This window comes from Silurus aristotelis (genome assembly GCF_946808225.1).
Source record: "Silurus aristotelis genome assembly, chromosome: 13".
Taxonomy (NCBI): domain Eukaryota; kingdom Metazoa; phylum Chordata; class Actinopteri; order Siluriformes; family Siluridae; genus Silurus; species Silurus aristotelis.
Window position 1 is genome coordinate 7,552,789 of NC_139586.1, and position 13,142 is coordinate 7,565,930.

The 13,142-nt window shown below is 38.8% G+C and overlaps 1 protein-coding gene across 1 annotated transcript in view; it reads left to right on the top strand.

The window, feature by feature from the left end:
- The window catches only part of dagla (diacylglycerol lipase, alpha), a 50,358-nt gene extending 39,286 nt beyond the window's left edge, over positions 1-11,072 (top strand). The window contains exons 19-20 of the mRNA XM_083558300.1: positions 6,135-6,298; positions 7,912-11,072. Coding sequence (XP_083414426.1) covers positions 6,135-6,298; positions 7,912-8,998 — 1,251 coding nt within the window. The 3' untranslated portion in view covers positions 8,999-11,072. The remainder of the gene's footprint in view (positions 1-6,134; positions 6,299-7,911) is intronic.
- The last annotated feature ends 2,070 nt before the right edge of the window (positions 11,073-13,142 follow it).

The following is a 13,142-nucleotide window of genomic DNA, read 5'->3' on the forward strand; positions in this document are numbered from 1 at the left end:
ATTCCCTGGGTTTAAATGCCAGCTATTAAAAGGGCAGACATCTTTGTTTCTGCACTTAGATCATAAAACTTTATAACATTAGATATTACAGTTGGTTTGAAATGAAGTGCTTTAACTGTGGCTGACTACATGAGTTATCTTGAATGCGGTAGAGGACAGGGTTTGTCGGTAATGGAAGGTTTTGTCTTTATTGTGTCTGAATCTTGACGGTAGTCACGACCTGCATCGTTAATGCCAACTATGTCCTGCTTCTTGTGAACTCCACATGCCTATTCTTCTATTTGAAAAGTATTTACTGAGATATTGATGTTGTAGGAAAATGCTGTAACTTATAGTATTACATCTAAACAACCGTCACACGTGTGATATTGAATTGTTGGCTGCTTCAAAAGCATCTTTCACTTTGTTTTTTTTTTGTGAGCATTGTGCTGCTCCTGGAGGAACAATACATACTTTTATTACAATTTTTACATTCAGCAATTCAATTTCATTGCAGGCTCTGTGCAACATTTAATAGTCACTTAAAAACTAGGCTGAATGAAAACATGATTTTGTCCCCTGTTTTGTTGCTGGTGGGGGTTCCAAGCTTCTCTTTTTCTCCTTGGGTCCTACAGCTTCTTCCTGACTTTTTCTTCCTGAGCTTTTTTGTGGGTCTCATTGTGTATGTCCGTTTGTTCGTTTGTTCATTCGTTCGTTTGTCCTAAAGTTCTGTTGATGTCCGACAGAGTCAGTATATAAGTAATATATTTTGGTATTTTTTTCCAGGTGCTGGAAAACCCGTTTTACCTTTCAGAGCTGTATGCTGCAGAGGACGAGGAGACTCGTGCTCCAGAGTCGAGTTTTGTTGAGCAAACTCCTCCAGATTCCCCACTCACTCCTCTGCTTTCCCCAGACTCTTTTATTATCGATTTCTCTTTCATCTTCTCAGACGATTCACTGCCCGTCACACAGGCCTCTTTGCAGCAGCCGTAGCAGAGGGAAAGTTCACCAGTGTTCGTGAATCCATCAGAACGGACATCAATACGACAACATCTCCAACCTCACTGGCCTCTCCTTTAACTTTAGTAGAGTTTAAATTAATCAGAACTTTAAATTAATCTGCTACCAGAAAGATGAGGGAGAGGTTTTCATTCCCTTAATGTCCCCAGAAAACTTTTTGCCAAAAATTAATCAATTGGCTTCAATAAATTGGCTACATAACTAAAGAATTTGCCATGACAACATGGCATTAAGTAGGTGCAATAGGTATACTAAGTGCATACTTATTATTATTCAGTAGGTCACGTTTTGGAAAATAGCCGTACCAAGTAGCCATTTGTCCTAGTAACCACAACAACAACAATGATGTATTGTTGCCCTATTTGTTGACATCCTGTTGCAGTTTCTCTTCACTGTACACTTTCTCACTTCACTACGAATGAAAGGCTCTCTTAACCGCGTGTCGACGAACACTTAAATCGCTTCTGATATATGACTCAACGAATCGAGTCCATTAGCCACATGATTTTTCAACCCAGACAGAGCAGAATGTAATCCAGTCAGCATGTCCGAGATCTCTTCCCAAGATGTTTAAACTCTTTAATAAGAGCATTTAGCCACTCTATTATGCTTCCATTAGACAATATAATTATACATCGAGCGGCCTGTTTATTAGGTATAGTGGCCTTGCAGCTGCGCGGTTATCAGGATAGGGGATCCCTTCGAGTTCTGCTGTATTAAAGCCACTGAGTTGTTCAGCACACCTGTTTAATACACCAACAGCGAGAAATATAAATCAGTCAGCTATCATTCTGTAGCTGCAAGTTAAACATGTCCATGTGCATTTAAGTAGTACAAGATCCCAAAACCCATTTGCTTTTCTCCTCATTAGCGCCTCTGCATCACAATTTACATTGACACTTTGATATTTTGCTTTAGGTAGTTGGGATAAACCTTTACAGTTTGTCTTAAATGCTGTGCAAACGGGGTTTTGCTGCCAATGAAGGGTGAGAATCCTAGAATCGGCACTCCACTTTAATACATTTCTCTGTACCCCTCTCTCTCTGTCCATAGAGCCCCACTCTGTTGTTTAATGCATCATAAATCTCATAACATTGTGAATTTTGAGTTTCGCTATGGATTCAATTAATTTATTTCCTCCCTATTTCTAGCTGTCTTTTTACTCTCAATCCACTTTCAAGTATTTGAGAGGAAGTGTGCGTGTGTGTGCGTGTGTGTGCGTGTGTGTGTGTGTGTGTGTGTGCGCGCGCGCACACGATACTGATTATGCTGTCACGCTCCAGCTCAACACCTGCAGTGTAAAGCTGAATCATGAATTGCACAGTATGCCACCACAAACACACACCATGAGGCAAACTTGACACCTTCAGTGCTTTTGGTTTTCATCCCCGGATGTTTTTCTGATGCCAAGCCCAGTGCCTGTTTATTTATATTAGGGATGTGCAGCTCCATAACTGAGGCCAATGCGATACATTAAAGATATAGTACCTCACAAAATTGGATATACTTTAGAGTAGTTAATGTGCAGCTTGTATAGCAGTACAGATTTACTGCCTTCTGAAAATAAATCAACATACAGCCATTATTGTCAGAATAGCTGGCAACAAAAGTGAGTACCCCCGAAGTGAACATGTCAAAGCTGTGTCCAAGGTGTCAATAATTTGTGTGAGATAACACTGACTTGATTCTCCTGGGCATGTAATTGAGCTGAACAGGTTGTTGCTGGGATCCTCTTCCACTCCTCCATAATGACATCACAGAGCTGCTGGATGTCGGACACATGGCGCTTCTCCACCTTCCACTTGAGGATCACCACAGGTGTTCAATTGTGTTCAGGTCTGGAGACATACTTGGCCACCCAAACACCTTTAGCAAGGCAGTTGTCATCTTGCTGATGTGTTTGGGGTCATTTTTATGTTGGAAAACTGTCGTTCGGCCCAGTTTCTGAAAGGAGGGCATCGTGTTCTGGTTCAGCACTCATGCAGCCCCAGAGCATGATGCTACCACCACCATGCTTGACTGTAGGCAAGACACAATTTTCTTGCTACTCTTCACCATGGCGTCACCACACATGCTGAACACCATCTGAGCCAAACAAGTTTATCTTAGTCTCATCAGAAAACAGAACATTGTTCCAGAAATGAATGCTCTTGAACAGGTTGTCTTCAGCAGACTGTTTTCGGGCTTTCTTGTGAGCCAGAAGAGTCAGAAGAGACTTCTGCATATTATAAAGCAATGCTGGCAGCACTCATGCCTCTGTTTTTTGAAGCCTTTTCCGAGTGGAGCCCGTCTTGGAAAACCTTTGTATGACCTTGACCACTGTACTGTAACTCAGTTTCAGGATGATACCGATCTTTTTATCGTCTCGGCCATCTTTGTGGAGAGCAACAATTCTAATTCTCAAATCCTCAGAGAGTTCTTTGCCATGAGGTGCCATGTTGAACATCCAGTGGTCAGTATGAGAGAATTTTACTCAAAGCACCAAAATGGAACTGCTCTAATACAAGTTACACAAATTTGTATGATCCTGTCAAGCAGAAAGAAACATGAACATGATGAATGGGCATGTGGCTATGCATGGTTACATGACGTACAGTTATCACCTAGGGTGTACTCATTTTTTTTGCCAGTTATTTTGACAATGGCTGTATGTTGAGTTATTTTCAGAGGACAGTAAATCTATACTGTTATACAAACTGCACATTGACTACTCTAAAGTGGTGCTGATGCAATTAAGAAACAAAGTTGAATGCAATTAAGAAACCGTTTAGCGAGGAGAAATCAGTCTACATATTAAATATTGGACACAAATTATTGGTCACTTTGTAAACAATTAAAGTATAAAGCATCTACTAATAATTCTAAATCATTTTTTTTTTTTTTTTTACAGATGCAAATAAGTTAAAAACGATACATCGTGATACAAATGCCAAATTGTATCCGATGCAAATTTTTTTAAATCGATGCATCAAATCGTCAACTTTTATGCCGATGCACCAAAGTGAATCGCTGAATCCTACATCCCTAATTTATATATGTAAGTAATACGCTGTATTTATACAATAGAGACGTTCTGTATCACAGGCCTCACATATTAGCCCCGGTGTGATTCGCATCCCGCTCAGATCAGCATAAATACACCCTGATATTTTTCAACATTAGGACGTTTCGCAGCGTTTATTAAACTAATATAAACCACACACGTAATAGTGTTGAAAGTATATATTTTTTGCTTCACTCCTTGTCAGCTTCTCTTCTTCTTCTTTTTTTTGTTTATCACTATAGGCCTAAAACTCTTTATGGTTCATGCTATAGTTACATAGTATCAGGGTTACATCTGCTAGCCAATCAGCACTGAGTCCTTCCGGTGGCTATAGTGTATTCATCTGTATTTTACATGTTTACTTGACATTACATACCAGTGTTTGTATAAACAATAATCTTCATTGGCTTGATTCAGTGTAAGCATGCTAAGCTTAAACTGTATAATGTTGACTAAATAAATCCTTTTTTTTTAAAGAAAAAATTCAATCTGAAGGTGATTAAAGAGAACTTCTGACTAACAATAGTGCTATAGCAATATGCTTAACCAGGTTTATACTTCACCTATTACACAAACACAGAGACTTCAGTGTTAGTCAGTGCTATTTTTTTTTTTATTATTCCCTGCATTGTATAAGCTTATTTCATTATATCATTGACCATGTCGAATTTGTGTTTTGTTTTGTTTTTGGTTCCATTTTGTTACTTTTTTTTTTTTTTTTTTTACCACATTTCATTCTGCATATTTATTTGTTGTTGCTGTGAAATGTGAATTTAATCTCAATAACGATGTTTTAACTTCACTAATAAACAAACCAACACCATTTCATCCTTACTGGCTGTGTGACTGTGGTGTATGTGTCTGCATGCTGTTTCATCTCATCATCTTATGGATGCTACACTTACACACTACAGGTGTTGTAACGTCTTGCTTAATAATGTCTTACACCTCAGTAACATCTCACTGCATGTCTTTTTTTTTAGTATTTATTACTTACAGTCACCTTTGTAAACCTATTAGCACTGTATAACATGATGGAAACTACAGTATGTTTATTTTTATGTGTAGCATGAGAGTGTATTTGAATTGAGCATTTCTCGCACAGAAATAAAAATTTGTGTTAAGGTATTCAGAAAATATATAAAACTAAAATGAAAAACACCTGCTTTTAAATTTGAATTAAAAAAAAGGCATTGATGCAGCCTGAAGAAGAGAATTTAAAATTAAAAACTACAATTAAAAAATGCTTTCATGAGTACTCCAACATCGAAAAACAGGTGTACCAGTGGCACTAAATCCATATCCAGTACAAAGTATATTCGTTCATATATCAATAAAATGATTTGATGACCTTCATTTGATCAGAAATTTGAACACTAATCTTTCCAAAAGCTAATTTTAGGTTTATTCCTAATACATTCCTCCTTTCCCTTCCACCTTCTCGTTCTGTAATTATTGCATTAATCACTGCTTTATTTATTAGGCAGCGCATTGAATAGCACTTGATCTAGCACAGACTTTTTTTTACAACAGTTGCAAACTGCTGTCTGGTTTATTACACTATTTACTCTGGTATTGTGAATGAGCTTAATTAATAAAATTAAGCCAGCGTTCGCATTTATTCTGCTGATGCGCTCTCCTGAAAAGAAGAACGTGGCCATAATTTGACGGATAAGCTGACTGAGCTCTTAGCTGCTACGCTTACAGGAACGTGGTGTGTGTAATTATATCCAGAATTAATTCTGCTCTTTTCATACACAGTATCTGTGATTAAAATCTACACCAAAATTAGATTTTTCATGGACTGAAAGTTGAAATAAATTGAATTAATGAAGTGTCAAATTCTTGCCTTAAATGGTATTTAATATAGTTTCATTTAAAGCATGAATGAGTAACCAACATCGAACTACAGGTGTACCAGTGGCACTAAAACCATATCCAGTACAAAGTATATTCGTTCCTCTATAAATAAAATGTCTTGATGACCTTCATATGATCAGAAATATGAACACTCATCTTCCCAAAAGCTAATTTTAGGTTTATTCCTCATACAGTTCTCCTTTTCCTTCCACCTTCTCGTTCTTACTTTTAGGTTTTGGAAAACTACAATAAGGGCAAGACGGCTCTTCTGTCAGCAGCTAAAATTATGGTTAGCCCAACAGAAGTGGACCTGAACGCCGAGACCTACTTCCACGGCGTCTCTAACTCCCACGAGCCCACACCGCATACGCAACACCGCAGAAACAGCAGTGTCCGGTAAGCTTTGCTAGTGCACCTACTGGTTTGACATGCTAATGTAAACAGAAATCAAATCAGCTTTATTGTTATGATGTCTGAAATGCTATGATAAATTCATGGTATAATAACCATCCAATGAAGTTTTCATTATAGAACAAAATATTATTCCCATCAGAAGTCACATTAAAAGTAACCTGCTTATGAACAATGAAGGTGTCACATGGCTACAGGATATACACCTTTTTCAAGAGTTCATTCAAGAACATCCCTAAAGCTAACAGCATCATGAAGATAATAAAGCTATCAAAACCATTGATAGCTTTCGTGAACATTTTCGATTATGATTTGTCTATAATATAATATCCCAAGCTTGAAAAGAAATTACTAGGTTATATTGGATTAGACAGAGTACCTGGTGGTACAGCCACTACCATGTTTCACTGTGTGAATGTTTTTTTAGGATAATGTAGGGGGTGTTGACATTGTGCCAAATGTAGTGCTTTGTGCCAAATTAAAAAATGATCCAATTAGACCAGAAATCCTTTGTAGAGTCTTCATTCAGCCGCAACATTCATGTCAGATGTCATGACAGTAGGAAAGATTTTCTTAAATGTAAGCACAAGTGTTAGCAACTAGGCTTTATTGGATGCTACTAAAACAGAGACAGATACTGTAATATATCTGCATATCCCTATTATAAAGCATGGTGGAGGTGGTGGAGGTTATATAGTGCTGTGAGGCTGTGTTTTAGTGTCTATTTCCTTAGAACCATGTTAGGACACATGGCTATCATAGACTCCATGAAGTACTAAGGGATTTTAAATTTGGCTGATTCTGCCAAGAAACTAGCATAACATAAAGCATAACACAACACCACAGCTTAGAGGGGTATACAACCCTGGAGCAGTTTCTGATTCTTTATTAAGAAATATATATATATATTTTTTTATGTTGGGGGAGGTATTATAAAGTATTTTTTATTTATGTATGTATTTCTTTAGAGTATTTATTATATGCAAAGCATTATGTACAGTCATGCCAATAATTGATACATGTAGCACAAAAAAAAAAAATGAAGCATAATTCTTTTTCCTTTTAATTATTGTAGTTTAACACTACAAAAAGTGGATTGTGGTGTTCTATTTTTATAGATTTTGAAAAAAAAATTTAGGCTAATGTCTAATCTTAACCGTGGGCCCTGTCCTCTCTCACCCATGCGCACTACAGAGGAACCACATATGGTAGTATCCAGTTTCCCCCTAGGCCACTTTGGCTTAGTAGAGAAGCACAGCATAGATGAAATCCTCTTGCATTAACCTAACCTGCATTTCCCCTTTTTTTCCCTATTCTCCTTTTACCTTCTTAACCACGTGCCTTAATTCCTTTATATCGTTTTCTCTAATTTATTTTAATTCAATCTTTTTATTTGCATTCATATGTGTGCTGTGTTATGTTTGCTCCTCATATTCCTTCTCTTTTCTTTCCCCTGATATCTACATTATACCATTGTCCTTTTTCATTATAATTCTTTCTTTAAATTTATCCGTCACACTCTTTCCATTCGCATATGCTCCTGTATATCCATCTGTCGCTTTTGCTCCCTTCCCTGTCCTTTTTCTTCTCTCCTGTAGTTCCTGTGCTCGCTCGGAAATCTCTCTGGATGGATTCTCGGAGTGTCCTCCTCCAGCCGTGCCTGTGGTCCTGATGGGTGCTCGTGAGCGCTTGGCTCTGGAGTTGCGGGAGCGAAAGGCTCCGTTGGCAGTGATGGAGAGCCTTTCGGATGTCGACTCCATCTACAGCATGGATTCGCGTCGTTCTTCGGCTGCTTTCAGAGGCTCACCGTGTCTCGGGACACTCCCTTTCCCTCTTGACGCCCCTATTCCTGAGGAGAATCCATCCCTGAGCTCACGTACTGAGTTGATCCAGGCCTCACCTGAGCGAGAACTTATGGGCCAAACCGGGCCCTGCTGCTCCACGCCACCAGAACTTACTTTACCTCTGAAGGAAAGCCACAACCTTTCTTCGGAACTTGTGGTACCTTTTTCTAATCAAGGCCGTTCCCTCTCACAAACCAACCGGAGTAGCCATTTTCTTCAGTTTGCACCCAAACAGACCGGTGAGGCTCAGCCAGGCCAGCCGAAGCCACTCTTTCGTTCAAAATCAGAGACTTTCGAATCGTTCCAGAGGTCCAACAACAAGGATCTAACTCCTATGACACATTGGTCTGGCATTATAGAGGAGGACTCTGGCGAGAATCCTAAAAACGAAGGAATGAAGCCAGAGGAGAAGAGTAAAAAAGTGGTCAGAGTGGCTCCACTGTCCAATGGGAACACCAGTCAGGCAGTGCTGGAGTTTGCTCAGTATCTCGATTCCCTTTTTAAGCTGGATGGAAGCGACTCTCTGCCTCCGGACAATTCTGACGCTGAATCCGAATCGGGGCATGGCTCTTCAGTTCAGACGGAAGAACAGCGCATGGAGGACTTGGACAGTGAGCGGCAGCTACTGGCAAGAGCCACGCTTGAGCCCAATCTTGTTCCTAAGCCTCCTCGAACCTTCGCCGGCTCAGCTGAACCCTCGTCTGGCGTCTCTCTCTCTCCGTCATTCCCTTTATCCTCATCAGGAGAGCTAAATGACCTCTCACCCGTCAATCACACCGTGCTACGGACTTCTGCTGCTTCTCCTTACGCCGAAGAAAACACACTATCCTCCATGGTGTAGTCAAATGTGGACTTTTTGGTGTCTGTATATTTCCCTTCTTTTCCCTGTTATTCCCTCTTTAGCTCCTTCTCAAATGTAAATGGTGGCATGGGGCAATTTTCCCCTTGCTTAAAAAAAAAAAAAAATGATGCATGCATAGTAACCTGTGCAAGACATCCATGCTTAGAACTTGGACTCACTGGAAGCTTTTTAAAAACCTCATTTTGTACCATCGTTGGACGTTTACACACTGAATGCAGTCTACGTGCACTGTTACAACGGGTTTCTTCTCAGCTGCCATGGAACACGGATTTATGTCACGCGGAAGAACCTTCGCGCAAACGACCCAAAAGTCTCATCAAGTCCAATTTTATGTTTACATTCACATTCATGCCACTGAATATGTCAATACGTCTTTTTAAGCGAACGTATTGGGATGCTGAAAGGGTGACAGACAGATTTGCAGATGGACTGACACTTCCTCAGGTCTTTTAAGAACAGAGATGAAAGAAAGCATCCAATTTCTATGTTACACTTTTCTGATTTTTTGAATTGAAGATTGTGTGGTGTTTTATTGAGCATGTACGACAGGCTGCACTCACGAATGCACCGTTTGGAGCATGTAGGGGCCATTTTTTTAATTTACAATTATGTTTGGTGTGCATGAGAAAATTACAAATGATTATTTATAACTCTTTTTGATTCTTTTATTATTTTTTGTCAATGTTATCCTGCCAAATATGTGTAGGAAATGACCTATGAAGAAAAAAATCCTACATGAATTTAATGGTATTTTATTTATTGGTAATTTCTTTCCACGTTTTGCAGTATGAATCCGTTAACATGGGGCATGCACACCAATCACCAAGTATCTGAATCATTTATTTTCAATTTTATGAGTTACAATTCAAGAACACGTAGCAGTAACTGGTCTTTTTAGGGAGTCTCTCTCTCTCTCTCTCTCTCTCTCTCTCTCTCTCTCTCTCTCTCTCTCTCTCTCTCTCTCATACTCTTTCCCTCATTTTGTATCATTTCTACTGCTGTTGCTCTGGCTATATTTACATTACTTGGTGGTTTAACTTTATGATGAATATTTAAGTAATTGTTACAGTGACTTTGCCTTTTTCTGTTTCTTTCAGAATGAAGTCTTTTTCAGTTGGACCTTTCATTTTGTTTTTCTTTGGTTTCAATAGCAGGAGTTCATCTTGTGTCTGCAGGAAAGGTACAGCAGTGAGACACAAACACAAAGTTATGCTAGGTGGTTTGCAGTGCACACTTACACTAAAACCTCTGGGTTCTAATTTTATCTTTAAAATATCTAATTCTTTGTTTCATCATTGACCTCCTAAACCAAACGCTGCCAAATGAATAATCTGAAAAAGTAAGCTAATTTTGGCAGAGAAAATGGTCTAACTGAAAACCCTCCTCTTCCTGTGCAGCTCCTTGGCCAGTTTTTTTAAAGACTGTGAGGACCATGTTGTGCAGTCTGAATGTCACTTCTTATTGTATATAACCGTTTGGCAGCATGTGCTTATTAATTACTCAGTGACACAGATTTCACAGTGTTATGACCTTCAGCTCACTGATAGTAAAGAGATTCTCACCCCCTGCCCAGTACAACTGGTTCGCTCATGTCCCTCACTGTCCACTGCTGTACTTTCTCCCCAAAGTGATTGTGAATAGCTGTTTTTTTTTTTTTTTTTACCCCCCGGCATAATTATTTTATGCAAATAAATCCCATCTCTTTTTTTTAGTCTTAATAATAAATATTCCACTTGGACATTATAAAGAAAATATGGCTGTATCCTGTACCATAGTAATGACTTTATTTGAAATCTATAGCTATATGGAGTATATAATATAAATATGGGGGGTTGGGGAATCTTATCTGTGCATATATACTGATTTATTAAAGAAATCGGTAATGGTAGCCTTTAAACTTCAGAAGAAAAGCATTTCTTTCTATTGTTGCCAGATAACTTGCTGGTCCTTACTTTTCATCATGAATGAGAATGTATTAAAAGCCTGCCTGAACACACACACAAACACACAAAATACCTTGCCTGTAAAACAATAAAACAATACAAATTTCAGACATTTTTTGTGCTGTCTTGTGGTCTTATATATATATATATATTTATATATATATAAAAAACAAATCGACTCTAAGTCAAATGTCAAATTCCCTTACTTTCACTTGCTAAAAAGCTGAATTTTCATTACCTATAATGAACGGAAAAATTTAATTAAATTTATTTTTATTTGTATAGCGCTTTTAACAATAAACATTGTTTCAAAGCAGCTTTACACAGATAATGTGGTGATAAAAAATAAATATGTTCTTTGTAAGTGTAAGTTTGTCCCTGATTAGCACGCTGGTGGCGACTGTGGCAAGGAAAAACTCCCCGAGATGTCATAAGGAAGAAACCTTGAGAGGAACCAGACTCAAGAGGAAACCCATCCTCATCTGGGTTGCACCGAATGTACATTTATTGCATATATACGATGTTGCGGAGTACAGTGATGGTAATCAGAAGCAAACTGTAGTCCTGAGTCAATGTAGCCATATCCATCCTCAAAGCTCCTGTTCTTCCTCCAGAATTTCATGGAACCACCCAAGGCATTGATGAGAAACCATACCTAGCTGCACAGAGTGGCCTCTAAATGAAGAGAACACTATTTAGAGGCAGGCCTAGACAAAGTGGGAAGATCCACGAAGGGAAGAGGGGCAGGAACATTGGTCATTTGAGCCGCAGGATATGGATTATTATGTGTCCTTATTGTTGTATGAAAGTGAATGTCAATGTGCAATTGGGACTCCGGCAAGACTCGCCATGGCAGCATAGCTAAAAGGGAGAACCAGAAGGTAACACAGACATTAGGGATCTCTGGGATAAGAGACGACCCACCACACCACCGTCAACAAACCTGAGTGAACGTGTGAATGTGAGGGGACTACGGCATACAAATATCCCAGTTTACCAAACACTCTATATCCATGATCCCCCCCCAGATCTGCTCCTATACCTAAGAAAAATAAACTGATGACAGACTTGACTAAATAAGTAATTATTAATAATTAATAATTTTCAACCTTGACTTGAACACTGAGACTGTGTCTGAGTCCCAAACACTGATTGGAAGGCTGTTCCATAACTGTGGGGCTTTATAAGAGAAAGATCTTCATTATTTGAGGTACCAACAAATAGCCTGCACCTTTTGATCTAAGTAGGCGTGGAGGATCATATTGGTACAGAAGGTTATTTAGATACTGCGGCACGAGACCGTTAAGTGCTTTATACGTCAGTAGTAGTATTTTATATTCAATGCAAGATTTAATTGGGAGCCAGTGTACATTGATTAAAACAGGGGTGATGTGGTCATATTTTCTAGATCTAGTGAGGACTCTTGCTGCTGCATTCTAAACTAACTGAAGCTTATTTATGCACTTACTCGCACACCCAGACAGTAAAGCATTACAGTAGTCTAATCTAGACGTAACAAAAGCATAAACTAGTTTTTCTGGATCCTGTAATGACATCATATTTTTAATTTTAGCAATATTTCTAAAGTGAAAGAAGGCGATCTTGGTAATATTATTAAGCCTCAAAGAATTTTTATATATATATAAAAAACAAATCGACTCTAGGTCAAATGTCAAATTCCCTTACTTTCACTTGAATTTTCATTACCTATAATGAAAGTCTTTCCTTTTCCAAAGGGAAGACTAGGGTCAATAATCACACCAAGGTTTTTGGCTGCTGTACACACTGAGATGGAAACACCATCCGGAGATGCTACATGATCGGAAAGTTTACCATGTGGTCCTAGTAACAGTACTTCTGTCTTATCTGAGTTGAGCAGAAGAAAGTTATTAAGCATCCACTGTCTAATGTCATTTACACCAGTGGTCCCCAACCCCCCGGCCGCGAACCGGCACCGGTCCATGGGTCAATTGGTCCTGGGCTGCACAGAAGAATACACAACTTACATTATTTTCGTAAAATTTATTTTCTGATTCTGAACAATGTTTTATTTTGGAAAATTACCGGATTCTCTCCACCACATCTGTCTATGACTCACTCTTGATGCATGTCAAGATGCCTCGGTCACATGTCTTACCTCCATCCGCTACCTTCTTAAAGGGGCTGCTTACATTACCGTA